This window comes from Actinia tenebrosa, unplaced genomic scaffold (assembly GCF_029948245.1).
Source record: "Actinia tenebrosa isolate PJP-AT-01 unplaced genomic scaffold, QUT_ActTen_1.0 PGA_scaffold0__85_contigs__length_37466705, whole genome shotgun sequence".
Classification (NCBI taxonomy): Eukaryota; Metazoa; Cnidaria; class Anthozoa; order Actiniaria; family Actiniidae; genus Actinia; species Actinia tenebrosa.
This window is the reverse complement of record NW_028292569.1, coordinates 26,830,851-26,851,033: the sequence shown is the minus strand read 5'-3', so window position 1 is coordinate 26,851,033 and position 20,183 is coordinate 26,830,851. Positions and strand designations below refer to the sequence as shown.

Sequence of the window (20,183 nt, the reverse complement as noted above, 5' to 3'; positions counted from 1 at the left end):
TTTTGGTTCCGTGTTCGTTAGAACCATGATGGCCAGCTGACGACCCTGCAGTTGCTGGGTATAGCACGAGGAGTAGCGGCTGGGATGGCGTACCTGTCTGGAATGAGTTATATTCACAGGGTAAGCAACAACTTGTTCTATATTAGGGCCTCTATAGATTATTCAACAATATCGACAATGCCTTTAAATAGGACACATGTTTGGCATCTAGCCTAGCAACAAATCTCGATCGGCCTCACTTGGCTCACCATCATCATTATCAATATCATCAACTTAATCATGACTGTCTCCATTATCATCATTATCATCGCCTTCCACAATATTGCCCCTAAAGTCAAACTTCTAGCTTCCGCACTGATTAATTTTGGACCTTACTAAATAGACTATTCTTGCACTTGCCTGAGATTTATCGCTCAAAGATAAAGGTTATCAAGACAGAATTTTAGGATATCAAACTTTGGCTTATTAACTATCACGTATCTGTTCTTGTACAGGACCTGGCGGCACGGAACATCTTGGTTGCAGACAACATGGCGAGCAAAGTGGCTGACTTTGGCTTATCACGTGAACTGGACGATTCTGAAGATAACCCTGATTCGGAGTATCAAACTCAGGTAATTTAATTTGTTGGATTTTTTTCGTTTTTAAATTTCCCGTTGTCCCGCGATACTTGAGTGGCAAGAGCCTCTAACCTTGTTGGTGCTAAAATTAACCACTGTTTTCATTGCTTCAGGCTTATCGAGACAACTATCGAGACATGTTAATTAGGCAATGTACGCCGTAAATCAAATAAATCGTGATTGTAGGTAAAGGGGCACGGGATCCGCTAAAAGGTACATCGGAACGATTTATTCGATTGACAGCAGTTCCGTGTCCTGACGGTTCTCTCTATCAGCGTGATCAGTGCAAACCCAATACATCGCGAGGCTTATTGATTCCAAATTTTTTCAAGGCATATTGTAGACTATTTATACATTTCTCACCAATGTCATCTTACCATAAAGGGTGGCAAGATTCCTGTTCGTTGGACGGCACCCGAAGCTATTCGGTACCGAAAGTTTTCTTCAGCGAGTGATGTTTGGAGCTTTGGTATTCTCATGTGGGAGATAATGTCATTTAGTGAACGACCATACTGGGACTGGGACAACTATCAGGTACATACTTTTAAAATTTTATTTCCCAATATAAAACCTTTTTTTATGTGTGTGTGAGAGGTTCCAGGTTAAGGTTTGTCGGACTAAATGTGCGAACCTCGAAGGCGGACCTGGACTTTTTTGGAACGATTGTTTGATAGTTACTCAAGTAAATTCCCGAGTATCTATATGTCTTATGCTCCATTTTGAATTACGACCAACACGACCAATCCCTCCGAGACACCTCCTGAATCCAACATTGTTTTTGAAAGTGGAAGAGGATATGGGACAGGAGAGATCTCGTTGTTAACTGGGTGGTCTTGTACACCATTTTTTCTCTAGCAATAAAGATAACAGAGTTTGTATTACTTTTCCTAGGTGATGGATCGCGTCGAGTCTGGATACCGTTTACCAGCACCAATGGTAAGATAGGAATCATGTCTTAGATTTTATTTTGGAGAGAGAAAGAGGAAGACGGTGGAGAAGGGTGGGGGTGGGGCGTCAGTATATTTCTACAACACGGCTTCAAGATGTAAACATGAATGATTAATAAACACAACAAACATCACTTTTTATGCGTCAAAATATTTATTTATGTATGTATTTTAGAATTGTCCAAGAGCGATTCACAATCTAATGCTGGATTGCTGGGATAAAGACAAGAACACAAGACCAAAGTTTCCTGATATCGTCCAGCGATTAGACGAAATGATTCGATCACCGGAGAAAATCAATCATGAATTCAACACCAACCACTGTTTAAGGTGAGATAACAATCAGAAAAACGACAAAAATTAACAACACAACAACAACAATAACGACGAAAACGATGACAACAACAACGAACAGGAATGTAAAGCCACAAGTAACCAAGAATAAAGTCGCGAATAGACCAGTTGCGAGTTCCAAATTACCGCTGTGTTTCACAGACTCATTTACACAGGGTTTGCCTCGATTTTGCGCAGAATATTCACGTGTTCCAGTCTTGATCCGTCGCTTCAAAGTGTTTATATTGTTGAAGTTGTGCATTCTTTACTTTACTGTTGGTATTTGTGGAAATAGTCCCCTTCACAGTTCCGTTGAATAATTGTCCAAGGTGCTAAAAAAAGGTCCCTATCATTGCAAGCTAACCGTTCGTCTCAAAGGCAAAGGCACGGCTACCTTTCAATATGGCGCAGAAAACTGTGAAGGGAACTACTAAATGAGTCTGTAATCAAGGAGCACAGCGGTAATTTGGAATTTGAAACTGGTCTCTTACTGCAAAGTTTTGACGGTCCACTGTGTACTGAGGTCTACTGAACTTACTATTTTGTACAAATTTGTGCGGATATATGGTGTGCACTCTACTGAAAACGTGCGTGTTGACTTAATCATTAACAAATAGATATTCATTTTCAGTCCTAATACGTATACGCATTTCGATGAGATGACAACAGTCAAGGAGTGGCTTGGCAGCATCAATATGGCTCGATACGCCGAGAACTTTGCTAATGCAGGCTATATGGACTTGGCTCACATCAAATGCCTTGGGGAGGACGATCTCGCCAGAATCGGAATCAAGCTGATCGGACATCGGAATAAAATTAATAAGAGCATCAAAGCTATGAACAAGCATTTTGAAAGCATGGAGTCTAGTCCTGAAATACAAACTCTATTATAGACGGAAAAGGCAAAGAAAATACTTTGGTATATACTTTCGTAATCGGATCACCGGGTGACACAGCGCCAAGCTGGATGTAATGAGTTGGGCGTATGTAGTTCACGAATGTCATGGGAAAGTAAGAGAAGGCGATGAAACGAAAGCCAGGATCTTGGAGTTGTTGAGTTGAAGATAAAGTAAAAGTCTTTTGGTTAATGTTCATAAGATTTTCATATTAGTATAGTTGAAGACAGTCGTGAGAGGAGAACACAGCTAGCCACTCTAATTTGGAAATAATAGACTTGAAGATGGTTATAGTTTTGAAATGAGGTTACTTTACAAAGAAATATTAGTACAAAGGACTGCAGCATTGGCCCTGCAATCAAAACGAGTGACTGAAAATCACTGCACGTACGTGATAAGCCATGGTCAACTATCGAATAAAACCGGCTTGACGTACTTTCTATACTTATAAAATCTACACCGAATTAAATTACTAACGAAATCTTTTTTGAACTAAAAAAACTGTGTAAATAATAGTCTTCTAAGAATCCTTCGACAAAATTTCTCGTAGTCACAACTTGTCCCATTGAGAATGTTCTTGGACGTGATATCATCGAGAGACTGGAGCGAGAGAGATGTTTACGATTTGCTCGTTACTGATTCGTGAAATGAGAAATTTATTGTCGTGTTTTGTAGATTAGTCATGCTATAAAGATTAGATGGCAGGCCAAGTTTCTTAAGAAAACTAATGTTGTTGAAGTTTGCGAGCATCGCTAAGACATGCATGATCGTTGTAATTCATTTTAGATGAAAATAGAGTTATGAGCGGAAATGTAAGTTTATAGTATTCTTTTCAATTATCAGTGGTCTTACTATACTCCAGTTTGATAATTGGAGCCGGCAAACCTGGCAGAGCTTTACGAAAAATTAAAACAGCGCAATGAAGAAAAGGGTGGGGAAAATTGAGAAACTAAAGCGAGCAATAGCAGGTCAGAGAAGAGCCGGTAAAATTAATAAAATGATACGTATTAAAATATTATTAAGTATAAGTGGGCCACATCAACGTTTGACAATTGCAGGTTTTTAACTTGAACCAAGTCGAGTGATAAAAGAGGCATTGCACCATCACTTGCCGGCGCCCATAATACAGCTTGGATCGAACTGCGCGTGGTTAGATGGGAGAACAATAAAAGTCCCTTGCTCTCGGGAATTGAATTATTTCTCATGTAAAACGATTGTATTGTTCCTGCCATCTAACATGGCTGCCGTCACGTGATGGATAAAAGCCTCTATACTTATCAGTGACTTCTCATCAATGTGTAGTAGTGAGACTATTGAGAATATCTCGCATCTCTTAAACAACTATGAATTGTTTGATTTTGCTCTTCCGCCACAGCATTTGGACTTGATACGTCCGGCGGAAAACATCGTTATTTTTAGTCCAATAGAACTTATATTAAAAACTTTAGGGTCCCGTCTGTTTTTATTCAAACCAACTTATTAGCATGGGGCTTATTGTTTAGCAAGAATGAAAAATATCTTTGCCAGGTTTTTACTATTAGGCAAAACAGTGATAAGCAACATAGCATGCTAAGTTGAGTCAGAGGCAACCCTGTCTTATCTAACTTGTTATATATAGAGAGTGGCCTTATGACACCCCTGTTTAAGGGAAATAACAACGAGCGAGAGACATGCTGCCGTACAATCAATTGCAAAATTACTGTCGGCTATAAAGCTAAACATAGAGCATTCAAGTTGAGAATAGTAAAAGGTAAAGGTGATTTATTTTACTTCGATAATGCAGGGAATGGCTACTCAATTTTCCGGTGCCAGGGGTTCATGTATGAAGCCCTCGAAGGTGCGCCCTTGACCCCCACGGACTATTCAGTGTCAGCCTCTCTGTTTTATGATTTTGATAGTAAAACCGATAATGTTTTTGCAATTGAGTGTATATAAAAAAGAAATAAGCCCGAGTATGTTGACTAGTCTTGTGTTGCAAGTAAAATATATTTTAGTGAGCATGTCCTTGAAAAAATTGTTCAGTTGTTTTTTGTATTGAAAATTAAAAATAGTTTGCATAAGAAAATTAAGGCTTTCTATATAGTTATACGTCATAACGCAAGCACAGTAAAATGCCATTCCAAAATAGAAATCCGTCTTATAGTTTCAGTGCAGTCTTAATTGGTCTATTGTTTCTGGTTAGATATATATACCCCTTGCACTGAGTCCCGCGAGGAATTGTTCTCCCTGGGGGGGGGGATGGGGAATGGTGAATGGTGAATGGTGTTTTTCTTGTCGTAAAAGACTATGAAAAGACGTCTCCCAGATCATAGTTAATGGAGCGGAATGGTTTGAAAACTCAACTAACTGTGGACAAAGCTATTGTTTTGCGCTTGATGTTGAATCGTACCATCACGTGTTACTGACGGTACACAATGAACCAAAGCAAGTATAGCTGAAAATACTCATTTCCTTATTATTTTCAAGTATGAACATTTTGAAAGTGAAAACTTTCATTCGATGACCAAAAACCATGTGAATAAATATTTCCGCGCAGATACAGTCAAGTTACTAGATGATAAATAAGAAAGCATGAAAAAGGCAATTTCCTTTTCAGAATAAACAATTTGTATTAATCATATAGCATTAATAAACAAATAAATATTTTAGAACGTTTTTTAGGGTTAAAAACTTCTATATTCCTGGATACTATGAACAAACGGAGCAACGTTTTCTTCTCTGTGCAGGGTCAACGTCATACAGTCAATGTCATTAATGTTGTCCATCGAAAAAAGACATTTACACATTGACACATTAAGACATTTACACATTTACACATTTAGACTAAAGTGAACCTGAACTTTAAATGTAAAATTCAACTCGTGAATCGAAAATCCAGAATGCCCCGACCACTTAGTGAGGATTTAAGATCATGGAGACTAAATTGTATTAGGGTTTTCCGATTTAATGACCTTTTCGTCGATTTGGCAATATCTTTATTGCCATGCATTGTCTTTTTTTCTAAGTATTTCATAACAATAGAATTCGGAAAGAATAGAGGCGAGAAAAATTAACTTCCAGCATTGTTACCGCGATAAATTATGGAGTGTCACGAAAGAATCCACTCCAGCGACTCTTCAGCTTTTCAGGCGGTTTGTGCTAGCATTAATGTTTAATTATTCAAATGCTTGTGTCACGTGAATATTTATATCATAAACTAAGGAAAGCATCTGCGATACATTTCTTTAACAGGAATGGACTATCAAATGTTTTACCGTTAACAAGCTTTCAAGACTTTAATTATAATGGTCAACTTCAAAATGCACTCTGATTCAGCTCGTGTTATAATTTGCTTAATTCGTACTTTTCTATTTCAGCGTTTGTTTTATGCCAGAACGTTCGAGGAAACACGTGATATTTCTTTTAGTCTAAATGTGTAAATGTGTAAATGTGTAAATGTGTAAATGTGTAAATGCGTAAATGCGTAAATGCGTAAATGTGTAAATGTGTAAATGTGTAAATGTGTAAATGTGTAAATGTGTAAATGTGTAAAAAAATTTTTTCGTGGGCAACGTTAATGACATTGACTGTATAACAATGGATATAAAAGTCGAACAAAAACCTAGAACAATAGGTTTCCCAACCATTCCGCTCCATTAACTATGCCCAGATCAATTCCTCTAGAAAATCAATGCGGCAAAATAGGATCTTTACACGGTAGCGCGAAGATATGAAGTTTATATATCTTTGAGTGGTGAAATATTTTTCAACATGAGAAGATGAAAAGATAAACTTCATATCTTCAAGCCAATGTGTAATTTTCTTTTTATCAACAAACAAAAATTGTTTCAACGAGCGTCAGAGTGAGCTGGAAAACTGTGACATTATTCACGTCTGAGGATATGGAAAATATGCCACTGAGGTCCCGATTTCGTATCAAATATATGAGTGGCGTATTTTCCCGTATTACAAACACTAGTGTCTATATAGCAAACTTTATTCTTTTTTAATGTGGTGGCAGGCATATAATAATAAGTATTGTTCGATCAATGATGGACCTCTGTACTCAAAGAAAAATATATCGAGCCATTCATACGATCGATGGAGTTCATTTTCACGCATTCAGCTCTCATACCCAGTGATACTATTTGATTTCGAATTGGTCACTGACTCTGCGCACTTTGATTCCAGCTAAGTTTGGAACTTCCTATCTAAATTTCAGTCATTTGTGGTTTTCGCTTTGAGCGGCGCAACAGCTAGGCTAGCTTTTCTCCCAGAGCAGATCCCTGAGCATTTTTCTCTAACGTATATAATACTATACAAGCTAATAAATCAGGATTTACTGAACGAAAGGGACTCGAACATAAGTTGATTTTAAGACCACAAATAGCCAAAAAAGTAGTTATAAAATATTAAAGGATCAATATTGGATGTCGGCTAGTACGTTACTAGCTTCAGGTAGCCCGAGTTAACCCTGAACTTGACTTCTCGAGCATTTCAGATTCCGTTCAAGTTGCATGCGTGGGTGCGCTTCGATTCCTTAGTTTTGCGCATGGGGAAAATAAATGAAGTTAAAAACCAAATGAGAAGCAACTGAAAGCATACTCCACGCCGCCCGAATGAATTTTGAAGGCAATTGTTCAAGCTTTCCGATCTGATCGATTACGTTTTTTCGCCGGTTATTAATTCTGGTAAGCTGAATGTCAATTCGGGTAATTCCCTTGTTTTGCACTGCGCAATTTTTTGCGCATGCAACTAAAAGCATGGAACTAACAAAGTTTAGACATTTTTCTTTCGGAAACTATATAAGAAACATGTTCAAAACCAATTATCACTTTTTTCTCTTTTTTGAGTAGAGAAATTGCGATTTTTATCTGACTCGCCCCAGTCTCCACTCAAAAAAGTGTCAGTTTTCGACTATTTAGAGATGTTTTTTCAAGATATATCAAAAACGAGAATGGTGACCCCCATTTTTTATTTCAGATTTTTGATAAATGCAATGCTTGTCATTATATATCAAAATATGAAGGAAAGATTATTGGATAGATTTTGAAATATTTTGATGGGAATAGTTGACATGTGCAATTTTTGGACGTTCGTGGAGGCGCACATACCTTCATTTTTCACTAATAGTTCAAGAAGCATAGTCATCCAATGACTTTGATGTATTTCATAGTATAGATTATCTAGTAAACTTCGAGTTATAAGTACGTTTCGTTATGTCAAAGCAGTGTTAAAGTGCAACTGAACCCAAAATATTCGCATTGGTTATCAAAAGATATTGAATTTATAATAAACATAGTGTTATTTTTTTTCAAATTGGGTAAAAGCTCGATTTATGGTGAATTTTTGAAAGTATTAAATTTTTACGAAATTTGCGTTGACATCCGAAAACCGCGGTTCTAGTCAAGGGCCTGGATCGAGACTATTGTGACGTATACAAAGGTAGGATAGCGATGCCGATGTGAAGAACACAAGCCAAATAATGTGAAAAGAGAGTTTTTTGAAGAGTATGTATAGCAAAATTTAAGCGAAATATGCCGAATCGGTGTGTCGTTTGGGGTTGTAGTAGTACCCCAAACCCCAAAGAAGGAATATTTTTATTTGCGATCCCCTTTTTTAACGATAATCGGCCAGAAGCAAAGAGGCGGCGGAGAACGTGGGTGAAGTTTGTCAACCAGAAGCGGAAAAATTTCTTTGAATCGAAGGGTTCTTCCATCTGCTCAAAGCACTTTCGACCAGAGGATTTATCCATAAGATATGCACTACTGCCTGGGCATGAAAAGCCACAAATTCCTCGTCTGAAAAGGGATGAATTTGGTGTCTGTGTGTATTCTACACTACAAGCTGTTGCTTCATTCGAGAGCGAAGGAATCAGCCAACGAAAAAGACGCAAGGTGAGATATAAGCTAATACTTCAAAGCTTCTTGCTTTTGATTGCAAAACTGAGAAATTATTATTAATTTGTAGACAATAAAGACTGCCTTAGATGAGTATGACCAACAAAAAGAACTAGAGGTGCAAGCTCCATCTACGAGTAAGGATAGAACCAACACCAGCAATGAAGCCGCCTCTGTCCACCTAGAACAACGAGAAGACACGCTTGCGGTACCTCCGACGGTACCGGTAAACAACGACACAACTGCCTCTTCGCCCGCGTTGTCAGAACAGGAAGATAACCTGGATGTTAGTACCGATCCGATGCCTGTAAAGCTAAGTTTACCAGAGGTAAGAATTATTGTTAGTTATGGTATGGGGGGAAGCTGTAGGCTACTGTACAGTAGGTGTTCTCTAATAACTGCAAACAGAGTAAGTTTATTTTACGTGTACTGAGTCTTTTCTTTTACCTTATTAGAAAACCAAAACGTCATGTAAGTCCTGCTCAAGACTGAAAAAGGAAAAAACTTGCTGGAGGCAGAGGTGGCGAATAAAGAAGAATCGAGTTGATGAAAAGGAGGAGCAACTAGAATGTGCAAATCAGAGAAGTAAGCTTATGTTTTACTTTTCATGTAACATATATAGAATGAAATAATAAAAATGTTTGTATCGATACTATATACTGCATCAGTTTACAAATTAATTATCTTGATTTTTCATAAGCCATTTTTTGTGTTTGATTGGATATACCTACATTTTATTATAAATCATATTTCAATGTGTAGAATTTTCATCACTAATATTTACTGATCATTTCCATCTGCCTTAGTATTACAGTTAGAAGCTGAAATCACAGCCCTCAAGAAAAGCAAGGACCTCACAGATCAAGATGATCAGCATGGAACTGTGAAAACAGAGAAAAGTGACTGGGATGATTGTTGCAGTGAAGAAGATAATATGGAAGATGAGTTTCCTTGTCCAAGTGATGACGATGATGATGATAACTCTTATATGACGGAAACAGAATCCGAAGAAGAACCATTAACAGAAGAAGAAATAGCTGATAAATCTGAAAAGTATTGATTGTTGTCTTTGCAACTGTTTGATATTGATATCCTTCTGTATATTAATAATATTCCCATTTACCTTTGCTTTCAGATTGAGTATGCATGGGAAAAACTTACGGACAGAGCCAAAGCACATTGTCTTCCTGTCACAACTTCTACTTCTGTTCAGCTTCTGCCATTCTTGTAAAGCTGATGGTCCCATGGTGGAGGCTAACCAAAATGGAACAGAAGTAGTGATTTCTACCACATGTAGGAATCCAAAATGTCCTAAGAAAGAGTTTACCTGGCACAGTCAGCCCTCAATGTTATTTACATCTGGCCAAAGAGGACCTGCAGGAAATTTTCTTTTGTCTATGGCTATACTCTTTGCTGGGGGTTCAGCTTCAAAAGTGTTCCAGATCTTTGCACACATGGGTCTAGGTTGCCATTCCCTGAGATCATTCTTCAAGCACCAAAGAGTGAGTATTTGCATGTAATTATCAAGTTGGACCCTTTGAACAATGCGAGAGTTTGACAGTGTAATCAATGAGAGATTGGAGGGGGTAGTTGGCAAATATTTTGGGGTTGCAGTACAGTAAAACTAGTAGCTGTACTGCACTGTAAAACATTTTAAAGTTTTTTCATAAAGAAATTTCTATTGAAAGTAATGACTATTAATTACTTACTTATTTTTAGAATCAACTGTTCCCTGTGATTCACCTTCACTGGAAAAGATACCAGTCAAGACTGCTTGACAAACTGAAGGACGTGAAGGATGGTCTAACAGTGGCAGGGGATGCCCGTCACGACAGTATGGGGCACAATGCCAAATATGGGGCCTACACCATCTTGTGTTGTAACATGCCAAAAATAATACACTTTTCACTAGTTCAGGTAATTTATTTCTTAATTACAGTTCTCATGCACATAATTATTTGTTACTGTACATATCTCATTTGTTTCGTCCAAGGAGGACATCCCAACCACTACCAAACTATTGTTACAGATTTCAGACACTAACTTTAGACACTTCTCATGGTGTGCATATGATATATCTCATGTCAATTTTATTTTCATTGTCATTGTGTTTAGAGAAACCAAGCAGAATCCAGTAATGCAATGGAATTTATGGGATTTAAAAACTGTATGAATTACTTGTTGGAGACGTGTGGCCTGGGGATTACCGCATTCGTATCAGATCGACATACAACAATTGCATGCCATATGAATAAAGTACTGACCCAGATTAAACACTACTTTGACTTATGGCATTTAAAAAAAAGTAGGTGCCTTGCTGACACTATGTGCATTGTTGGCAGATCTGATGTTGCTCTAAGTTGCAGTTATTATGGAAGCAGGCAAATAGTATAGCTTCAAGTAGTATAGCTTCACTTGCATGTTTCTTTGAACAAAAGAATATCTCAATGCCGACTCAACAGTAATAGCTGCTGCCAGTGTGTGAATTGATCAAGATAATGTATTTGTATAACATTTTATTCTTTCTTACAGAAATAAGGAAAGTACTCTCTAAATTGACCAAAGAAAAGGCTTGTGAAGTTCTAAAGGATTGGATAAGGCCCTGTGAGAACCACTTATATTGGAGTGCACAATCAACACATAGTAGTGATGGTAATCTTATATGGGCAAAGTTTAAGTCCTTCTTTAGCCATGTAATCAATGTGCACAGTGACCTTGGTGATCCTTTGTTCAACAAGTGTGCCCATAGGGAGATCAGAAATAGAACCTGGTTAGAAAAAGGTATCACTGAAGAAAAAAGACCTTATATTATTGTTTGTTATACCATGGATACACTTATTTCAATAAAGTTAGTCACCAAAAACCTAGAAAGCTGAGATCACTGAGTGTCATGGGAAACTTTTCATATCAAAAAAGGATATATATACAAAGCTTTTTCAATACAAACTGCAGCTCGATGATACTCAGAAGAGGTGAGACTGTAACCGGTAAAAAATTCACAAGTCCATGAATAGTTATCAAGCGCTTGGACGTGTAAAATGTATCTACCCATAATCCTTGTGGGCCTCAGCTTCATAGCTTTTCAGGTGACTAACTTTATTGAAATAAGTGTATATTAAATGGACTATTGTCTAAGCAGTTGGGTACAGTCAATTCTTCCCTTGCACACACTTTGTTATCAAGGACACATGTTATTTTCTGTCCTGTTTTTAATCTTTACATTTATCTTCTTTATTACCTTATGACCGTTGTTTTGTTACTTTGTGCAATGTTGTCATTTCAGTTTGTATGTGTACTGTAGGTTCAACAGCCCATGATGCACTGTCGAAACCAAGCCTCATTAGAGGAATAAAACAAGCCTCTCCTCTGGACCAAACAAGTGGTTTGGAAGGTTTCCACTCCGTCGTGAATTATTTCGCACCCAAAATGATCGCATACTCACATGTTGGAATGTACAGCAGGTACTCTTTGTGTTTCCAAGTTCCATTTTATTCAGACTGTGTGTTTTCTTTATTTCTAGATATTCGACCTCTTGCATATTTAGCAATATGAGGGTCAAAACAAAAGACTTTTGATTTCTTGACAGCTAGTGTTTGGTCCCCATATTGACCTGCACTTCAACATGCTGCAAGAGATTTATAACCCTAAGTTTCATCCTATGTTATTTGTAGGCGATGAAGTTACATGTAGTTGCTTAGATAATAGTAATTGTATTCTGCCTTTAACATTTTCTGTTGCACTTATTTTGTGTTTACCAGAGGGTATAATTTAGATGTAATTTTTGTTTTTTAGACACATCTTAGCCATTCTCCACTTTAATTCCAACTTGGACAGAGAAGTTAAGTACAAAGCTGATGGGACTGAGCAGTTGAGGGTGTCATATCCAAAGTTCAAAAACGGGGAGGCCACAGTGAGGAATGTGTGCATCACCCAAAACTTTGGTAAGAAATGGTGTTTAATAGTTATAATATTTCCCAACAAAACTTTAATAAATGTTATGCGATAACAAATAAACTCACCTTCAAGTGTTATTTTACAGATTATGTAGAGGAATTGTATGACACCTTCCTGACAAGCAGCAAAGAAGAAATTAGAAGTGCCAGAGATGAACTACAAGAAATGACTCCATCCCCTATGAACTCGGTACTTCAAAAGCAGCCTGTTGCTGAAGCCATTCAAAAAAGACTGGAAAGAAGAAGTATGGAAGTTGCAGATACGCCTGCCACTACACCAGGTATGTGTGGCCTAGTATTTTTTATTCTTATAATGCCTATATGCATTATTCTGAAAATCTTGTATCTATTTCATAGCATTGCAGAACCAAGCACAGGTCCAACATGAAGTTCCTGCAAATAGAGCACCCCCGAAGTGCAGACAATGTCAGCAACCCATGAAGGGGCATAACAAAGTTAAAGATTGTCCAAGAAATAACAAAACATAAATATTTTTATTAGCATGATATGTACAGTAATCAATTTTTGTTCCAGTTCTTAATTAACAAAATAGCATTAATTTTCTCTTTTAATGCACCATACCATCAAACAAACTATTTAATAGGAAAACCAAATGCCAAAACTTAGGACCATTGTGAAATTATTGCCTATTTCAGTAACATAGAAGCTGGAACCAGAATGGAAAATGACATAGTAAACCTCTGAATAGTTTGAGATACACCAGAGACTTTTTGCTGTGCTACTCGTGTACCATTTCAGTCTAAGGTTCTATGTTCTGAGTTTTGAAACTGACATTTTTTACAACCGATAGTGGGTCCAGTTCGTCAAACTTGTATATAATATTATGTATTTGATAAAGCTTCATGAAGCTGTAAAAAGTATACTTTATTTTACTGATTTATAGTAAAAACATTCATCAGTTAAAAAAAGAAATAAATAAGAGTAATTGCAGAAACATTGAGTCTATGATTCTTCATCCAAATCAAATCCGGTGTAAGTTACTTCACTTGTACCAAGAGGAAATGCATCTCGTATGGCGAGGTACACACATGCTGGTAAAGGAATTCTCCTTGATCCAAGCCAGCCATGAATGAGGCGCGAAAATTCTCTATAAGCGATACTTCTCAAAAACCTATGAAGGGAACGGGAAATAAATTATTTTAAAGGGAATAGATTCCAAGACAACATAAACACTTCTCCACTTTATATAGGTGTTGACTAGTAGTGGAGAGAAGTGTATGTACGTGAAAATGCCATGGGAGGGTCATGGAAGGGCGAAATAACTCTCGCTTTCAAAAAACAAACAAACAAATAGATAGCTCTTTATACCTACATCTGATAATAATGTTGTCAACAACAACAACGGCTATTCCGATATGAATGTAAAGCAACCTTTTACGTCAAACGTGAGTAAGTCTTAACTACTGTAAGGGACACGCACTGAACAATATTACACATTCTTACCTTTCTTCAGATCCTGTTTGACGATATCTCTGCTTATTTTTCGTCTTGAATCTGTCGGCAGCCATTCTCAAACTCCACTTGTTGAGGCAAACCGGTTGGAATCCAGGATGTTGAGTCACACAGGAAAGTTCAACTTCGGGTGACAATTCTTGTCGTACCAGATCTGTTGTGAGGGATTCAACACAACCTTCTATTTCCGTGCAACAGTAACATTCCCTTATGTTTTGGAGGTTCGTGATTGCACAATTTCCGCACTTGCACCTTCAATGAAGAATAAATAAGTTTGCTAAAAAAATCTGTGTTTACGTTTCACATAATTCTTAACTTTAGGAGTTGAATGCGACCACGAGTTTCTCACTTACCAATCACTAACTGGCAATTCGCCGGTAAGTCGCTTCTTTAGCTCTGATTCAAGCTCTTCGATTTCCTTTAGCAGCAGGTAGGGGGACTCGCGATTACTGTCCGGAATCATATGGATAAACCCCGCCCTCACGTAAATACAGCGGCATCGGAAACAACCCGCGAGGTCACTATGGGTATTATCCGCGTAATTCAATTTGAAAAACTTTCTACGGGTTTTATTGGTGCCCCTGTGTTACTAAGATTCAATTTCCCATTCGATTTTACGGTATCAAAAAATGTCTTATAGGGTCGCAAACGAAGGTTAAAATATATCCTAAATATAGATGGACGCCATCACAAGCATCAAAAACAAAACCGTACGCAAACTAAGAACTCAGGTGTTGGATAATTTAAATGCTGACTTCGCCTTCACGACTTTTATGGAGGGAGATACGGATTATAAGAGTGTATTTTTTCCCCTTTTTTCGGCAACCATTTTCGGCTACCTTTGCTACTCCCACACGGGCTTTCCTGGTAGACACACTTCCATGCAAAGTAGTATTTTTGGAACCACTGCTGCGCTGGGAACAAGCACCAGAATATACCGTGGTTTGGTAGGTAGAGGCGATTTGCCTCCCCATTTACCAAGGGCGCGGCAAGACACCGCTACCTTGCATGGGCTGCGAAACACCGCTCTTGGATAGAGAGGAACGATTCGTTCCCCTTGTACTATCTACGCCGCGGTAGCTGTGCCAAAGTGGCCACGTAGCCCGGTATGCGAATGTCTTGCAGTGTCTTTTGCGCTCTGTAGAGACCTTCCAAGATCTCCAAAAGTATTTGTGTCGTTCTTTGTTTTCCTAGCATATAGCTGGCTATGCCTAGAGCTATGTAGAGATACATCTATATACCTATACTCCTATGGATCCATAGTGTTTGTCCATGGAATGCCCATATCCAAACCCGTATTCGTAGATATATATGGCAACACCCAAGATACTATCCGAGGAAGAAATCGCAGGATTGTTGAAAGATAGGAGAAATGGAGTAGGGCTGCAGAAGGTCGCCGAAAAGTACGGTATAGGAATACCAAAGATACGCAGGATAGAGCGAGAGAACGGCGTGGAGGTAGCAATTCCCGAAAAGCCACCAACTACAGACCTGCAAAAACATTTTCTAGAAGTACAGGATTCCTTTGCTATAGTCCTCGACGACTTGCAAAAAGCCAGGGAAGAACTGCGGGACGCAAAGGAGGAACTACTAGCCAGAATGGACCAAAAAGAGGAACCCGAAGAGGATTCCTTCGAAGAAATAGAGGACGAAGTGGAGGAAGTATCCACAAAAATAGACTGGCAAATAGCTAGCAATGTGCTATTTGCAGTCGTAGGCATAGCTGCCGTCGTTTGGGTGCGAAGCAGGCCACCCAAAGTAGTCTACTATCCAGAAACGCCCAAACCAAAATCCAGAATTCCAGAAATGGAGTAGAGGCTTAGGATTCCGGAGTAGAGACGTGCACCAGTCGGTCTTTCTTCTTTGCCTTGGTAGTCTTTTCTCTACCAATTTTGCAGTACAAAGGCGGCTGCTGCGTCCAATCTATGTTTTGCTCGTCCAGAAAGTGCCCCCAGACCGGCGTAGTAGCATGTTCTACCGTGCAGCCCTCCAAAACGCACTCGGGGCATTTCTCCGAGAGAAACAGGATAGTCCTTTCTTTTTTTCTGTAGGTGGTTTTGGCGTATCTCCAGCATTGGTACTCGCCCTCCTGCATGTGCAAAGCCTGCGTGCATTCTTTGCTTGGCGGCGCAGGCACTTCTAGTAGTTTTCCTGGATTTTTGGGTAGGTCTATTTTCCTAGCCAACTCGTAGTACGTATCCAAACCGGGTCCTTCGGGTACGAAGACAGTTGCTACGTTGTTTTTCCACTCCAGCAGTATTTCTTCTCCGGGAATAGCTACGCGCATGTTTTCGTCGGCTTCGAACTTTCCGGCCGCGCATGCGTCCAGTATTGCTTCCGTGGCCCACGCAACGCAGGTTTCTTTGCCTTTTCGCAATGCTACTCGGTGCCCTCTTGCCGGCCAAACAGTATCTACGTTTTTGGGTACTGCGTATCCTAGTATTTTGTACTCCCCTGCGGGTATTTCTTGCATTCGATGTACTTTGGTTTTGCGAGGCTCGGAATCCTCTAGGAAATCGGAAACGTCCTGGCCGAAGAACAATTCGCGTAGGTTGTTGGTTCTCCTGGAAATTCTACCCAATAGTTTCCTGTATCTCTCCAACTCTTTCTCTATCTTCTTCCTATCCTCTTCTTTTTGCCGCAGTATGGAGTTTTTCTGCTCCAGGAGTTCTGCGTGGTATCTTTTCGTAGCTTCCACCCACTCGTCTCCTTCCAAATCGTCCCGTATGTCTTCCAATTTTTGCTGTCGTTTTCTTTTGGACAGAAAGGATACCCTGCGGTCCGTAGGCACTTCTAGTATTCCGAAGAGACTCTTTTCCACTCCTATCTTTTGCGCCTTCTTCGTGCGCCAAATCCACTCCACGTGTTCCGTAGTTGGGAGAAAATCTGCGATAGTAGGAGGATCTTTGTGCACTCTGGTGGGTTTGTTAGACTCCGCCAGCACCGTAGGAGAGTCTTTGGTGTAGCAGCGTAGCGGTAGTATTTCCACTGGGTCCAATCCTCGTACATCTATGCGAAATATGGGGCATTTGCGCAGGCCAAACTCTGCTATGGTCCAAAGTACGCATTGTTCCCATTTTTCGTTGCCTCGCACGCGTATGCCAGCTATTCTTCCTGTTTCTGCATGGCAGTACCAAGCTAGAAAGATTTCTTTTGTCTCTTCGCAGCAAATGCACAAACATCTATCCAAATGTTCCGCGAGTGCCAACCACATGTTTTTGGGTGGTTGTACTACGAATATGTCTGCTAGTGGCTCTATGGTTTCCGCAATAGCATTTGTGTTTTCTTTGGAGAAATCCCTACCATAGATGGATATTTCCACTCTGCTGCATCCTCTTTTCTGCACGTCTGGATGCAGGAATGTCCTACGCAGGTGGTCGTTGGGACAATCCACGTACTCTGCCAACTTTGCGCCTACTGGATTCTGCACTTCTCCAGCCTCGAAGTCGGATACTATCTTGTTGTATATTTTCGTACGTTTGCCGTCTTCCATCCAAGTACAAACGTGGCTGCCTACTTGGTGCGTATTGTCCAAAATAGTACCTTTGCGCCTGCCCAGTTCTCCCTGGTGTTCGTAGCCCAGCTGTTGCAGTCTGCGCACCAAAGCTTTCCTATCCAAGGTTCCGGAGAAATCCTGCGTGTAGTCCACGGAATAGATACCATATCCGTGCGCATCTAGCAAAGTAGCAAACTTGGGTATCTTTTCCTCTACGGTTTCTATGGACAATTCCGAGGTGTCTACTTTGGCTACGAAAACCGCTGCAGGTTCTCCGTGCAAACTGGACCACTTGGCTGCCATGTGGGAGACGCGATCTACTATTTTTCCTTGTCTGCAGCTGTGTACTATTTGGACATGTAGGAACGTACCAAAGGCTTCCTGGGTCGCAGTGGATATTTTGGACACCAAAGTCTTTGCGTTTCTGCATATGCGTCCATACATGTCGTTCTCTGCTACAAATCCATAGACAAACACATCGTCTACGAACGGTGGTAGCCCGGACAGCGGCTGCAGGCTGGTAGTACCTTCGTTTCCGCGCAAATAGTCGCACTTGGATATGTCTGGTAGTAGATTTCCATCGTATGCGTTGTCCAACAGCAAATGTGCTAGCACCCTGTTCTTCGAACGTATACCCATCTCTTGCAATGTTGCCGAAATACTCTTTTGCTCTTCCATGTATATATAGAGGGCAGAAGGTTTTTTGGCTACTACTAAGGGGAACGAATCGTTCCTCTCTATCCAAGAGCGGTGTTTCGCAGCCCATGCAAGGTAGCGGTGTCTTGCCGCGCCCTTGGTAAATGGGGAGGCAAATCGCCTCTACCTACCAAACCACGGTATATTCTGGTGCTTGTTCCCAGCGCAGCAGTGGTTCCAAAAATACTACTTTGCATGGAAGTGTGTCTACCAGGAAAGCCCGTGTGGGAGTAGCAAAGGTAGCCGAAAATGGTTGCCGAAAAAAGGGGAAAAAATACACTCTTATAATCCGTATCTCCCTCCATAAAAGTCGTGAAGGCGAAGTCAGCATTTAAATTATCCAACACCTGAGTTCTTAGTTTGCGTACGGTTTTGTTTTTGATGCTTGTGATGGCGTCCATCTATATTTAGGATATATTTTAACCTTCGTTTGCGACCCTATAAGACATTTTTTGATACCGTAAAATCGAATGGGAAATTGAATCTTAGTAACACAGGGGCACCAATAAAACCCGTAGAAAGTTTTTCAAATTGAATTACGCGGATAATACCCATAGTGACCTCGCGGGTTGTTTCCGATGCCGCTGTATTTACGTGAGGGCGGGGTTTATCCATATGATTCCGGACAGTAATCGCGAGTCCCCCTACCTGCTGCTCCTTTTGCCTCTGGTTATATTGGTCCATCCACTGATCACTTGCTATGGGCTCATCCTGATAAGCGCCTTCGTCTACATCATCGAGTTCAGCTCCTGCTGTAGATGAACATTTGGTTGTCGACGCGTCAACCGTTGTCTCTTCAAATTCCTCTTCAAGATCCGATATATCACCAATAAAAGAGCCTAAAGAGCTCTCAGTATCCGAACAGCTTAGTGACATTTCCATTTATGTTGTTTTCCAGAAGATTTCGATGTTTCGAGCGATAACAAGGAATACAAGGGAGCAACAAGCATGAACGATGCCTTTACTTTACTATAGCTTTGTATAGCTTGCTAGTTCGCGTACCTTAGCTGACGTCACTCGACCCAGGCCCCTAAATTGCACGAGGAACCTCTAAATTCGGCAAGGGCGCCAAATTCAAATTTATATTACGAATTGAGAATTTACCCAATTCAAAAAATTCTTTTTGCATTTCGCTTTTAAATGTATGTAGATTTGAATAAAATTTCGGAAAAATTGGGTTCAGTTGCACTTTAACGGTAAATAAAGGTTCTTGATTACAGCTTCCGGTTGCTTCCGCATTTCACTATAAAACCCATAAATTGACATATTTGGAGAGCATCTAGCGAAAAAACGAGAATGGTGACCCCATCTTTTTATTGCAGTTTTTAAATGTCCATAACATGATAAATTTCCATGTAAAGTTTCAGGACAAAGTTAAATTGGCAAAATTTCTTTCGAGGGAATTACCTTAATTGAAAGAAAGAATTGAAGTTATTCATTAAAATCCTTCCTTTTGCATGGATATTTTTTATGTCACCCTCCACACCCCCTCCCCTCCTCCCCTCAGTATCCACTCCTTCTCAGTTGCATTGTCTCTAGTCATTGCTTCAAAGTTGTTAGCCCAAATTATTTGTCCAAATATTTTCTCTCTTTACCATGAGGTTCTAAGATTTGATACTTTTCAACTCCCATATGACCGCAATTTTGACTTCCCAAAGATGACTAAAATCGAGAGGGGAGGGGAGGGGGACTATACAGTGTATAGAAAAAATAGCATACTATCTACATCTAATATTTCCCGACAGATTTCTACAATGCAAACTGGCCTATTTTTATATATTTAATAAGAAAATGCTAGTTGTCTTTCAGTTCCTGTCCATTCGTGCTGAATTATTGAAACCAACCATAAAGCGAAATGAATGCGCTGACGGAGAAAATGAGACTGACAAA

General features: G+C 39.6%; 3 protein-coding genes across 7 annotated transcripts in view; 2 read left to right on the top strand and 1 right to left on the bottom strand.

Moving 5' to 3' along the window:
* The window catches only part of LOC116309076 (ephrin type-A receptor 4), a 39,013-nt gene extending 34,764 nt beyond the window's left edge, over nucleotides 1-4,249 (top strand). For all 5 annotated transcript variants that reach the window (XM_089038305.1, XM_031719620.2, XM_089038308.1 and 2 more), the window contains exons 14-19: nucleotides 22-120; nucleotides 495-614; nucleotides 1,005-1,154; nucleotides 1,512-1,556; nucleotides 1,743-1,897; nucleotides 2,532-4,249. In XM_089038305.1, coding sequence (XP_088894431.1) covers nucleotides 22-120; nucleotides 495-614; nucleotides 1,005-1,154; nucleotides 1,512-1,556; nucleotides 1,743-1,897; nucleotides 2,532-2,793 — 831 coding nt within the window. In that variant the 3' untranslated portion in view covers nucleotides 2,794-4,249. The remainder of the gene's footprint in view (nucleotides 1-21; nucleotides 121-494; nucleotides 615-1,004; nucleotides 1,155-1,511; nucleotides 1,557-1,742; nucleotides 1,898-2,531) is intronic.
* A 3,931-nt stretch (nucleotides 4,250-8,180) lies between these two features.
* On the top strand, nucleotides 8,181-13,575 carry LOC116294201 (uncharacterized). Its single transcript, XM_089038263.1, has 12 exons — nucleotides 8,181-8,672; nucleotides 8,746-9,003; nucleotides 9,131-9,260; nucleotides 9,482-9,728; nucleotides 9,811-10,177; nucleotides 10,395-10,592; nucleotides 10,791-10,980; nucleotides 11,208-11,456; nucleotides 11,977-12,136; nucleotides 12,468-12,616; nucleotides 12,715-12,909; nucleotides 12,986-13,575. Exons 1-12 carry the CDS (start codon nucleotides 8,313-8,315, stop codon nucleotides 13,114-13,116), a joined length of 2,634 nt encoding a protein of 877 aa, XP_088894389.1. The 5' UTR covers nucleotides 8,181-8,312; the 3' UTR covers nucleotides 13,117-13,575.
* On the bottom strand, nucleotides 13,542-19,175 carry LOC148913978 (uncharacterized). Its single transcript, XM_089025711.1, has 4 exons — nucleotides 18,942-19,175; nucleotides 14,455-14,519; nucleotides 14,093-14,353; nucleotides 13,542-13,760 (listed from the first exon to the last, which is right to left on the bottom strand). Exons 1-4 carry the CDS (start codon nucleotides 19,173-19,175, stop codon nucleotides 13,592-13,594), a joined length of 729 nt encoding a protein of 242 aa, XP_088881837.1. The 3' UTR covers nucleotides 13,542-13,591.
* Between the last annotated feature and the right edge of the window lie 1,008 nt (nucleotides 19,176-20,183).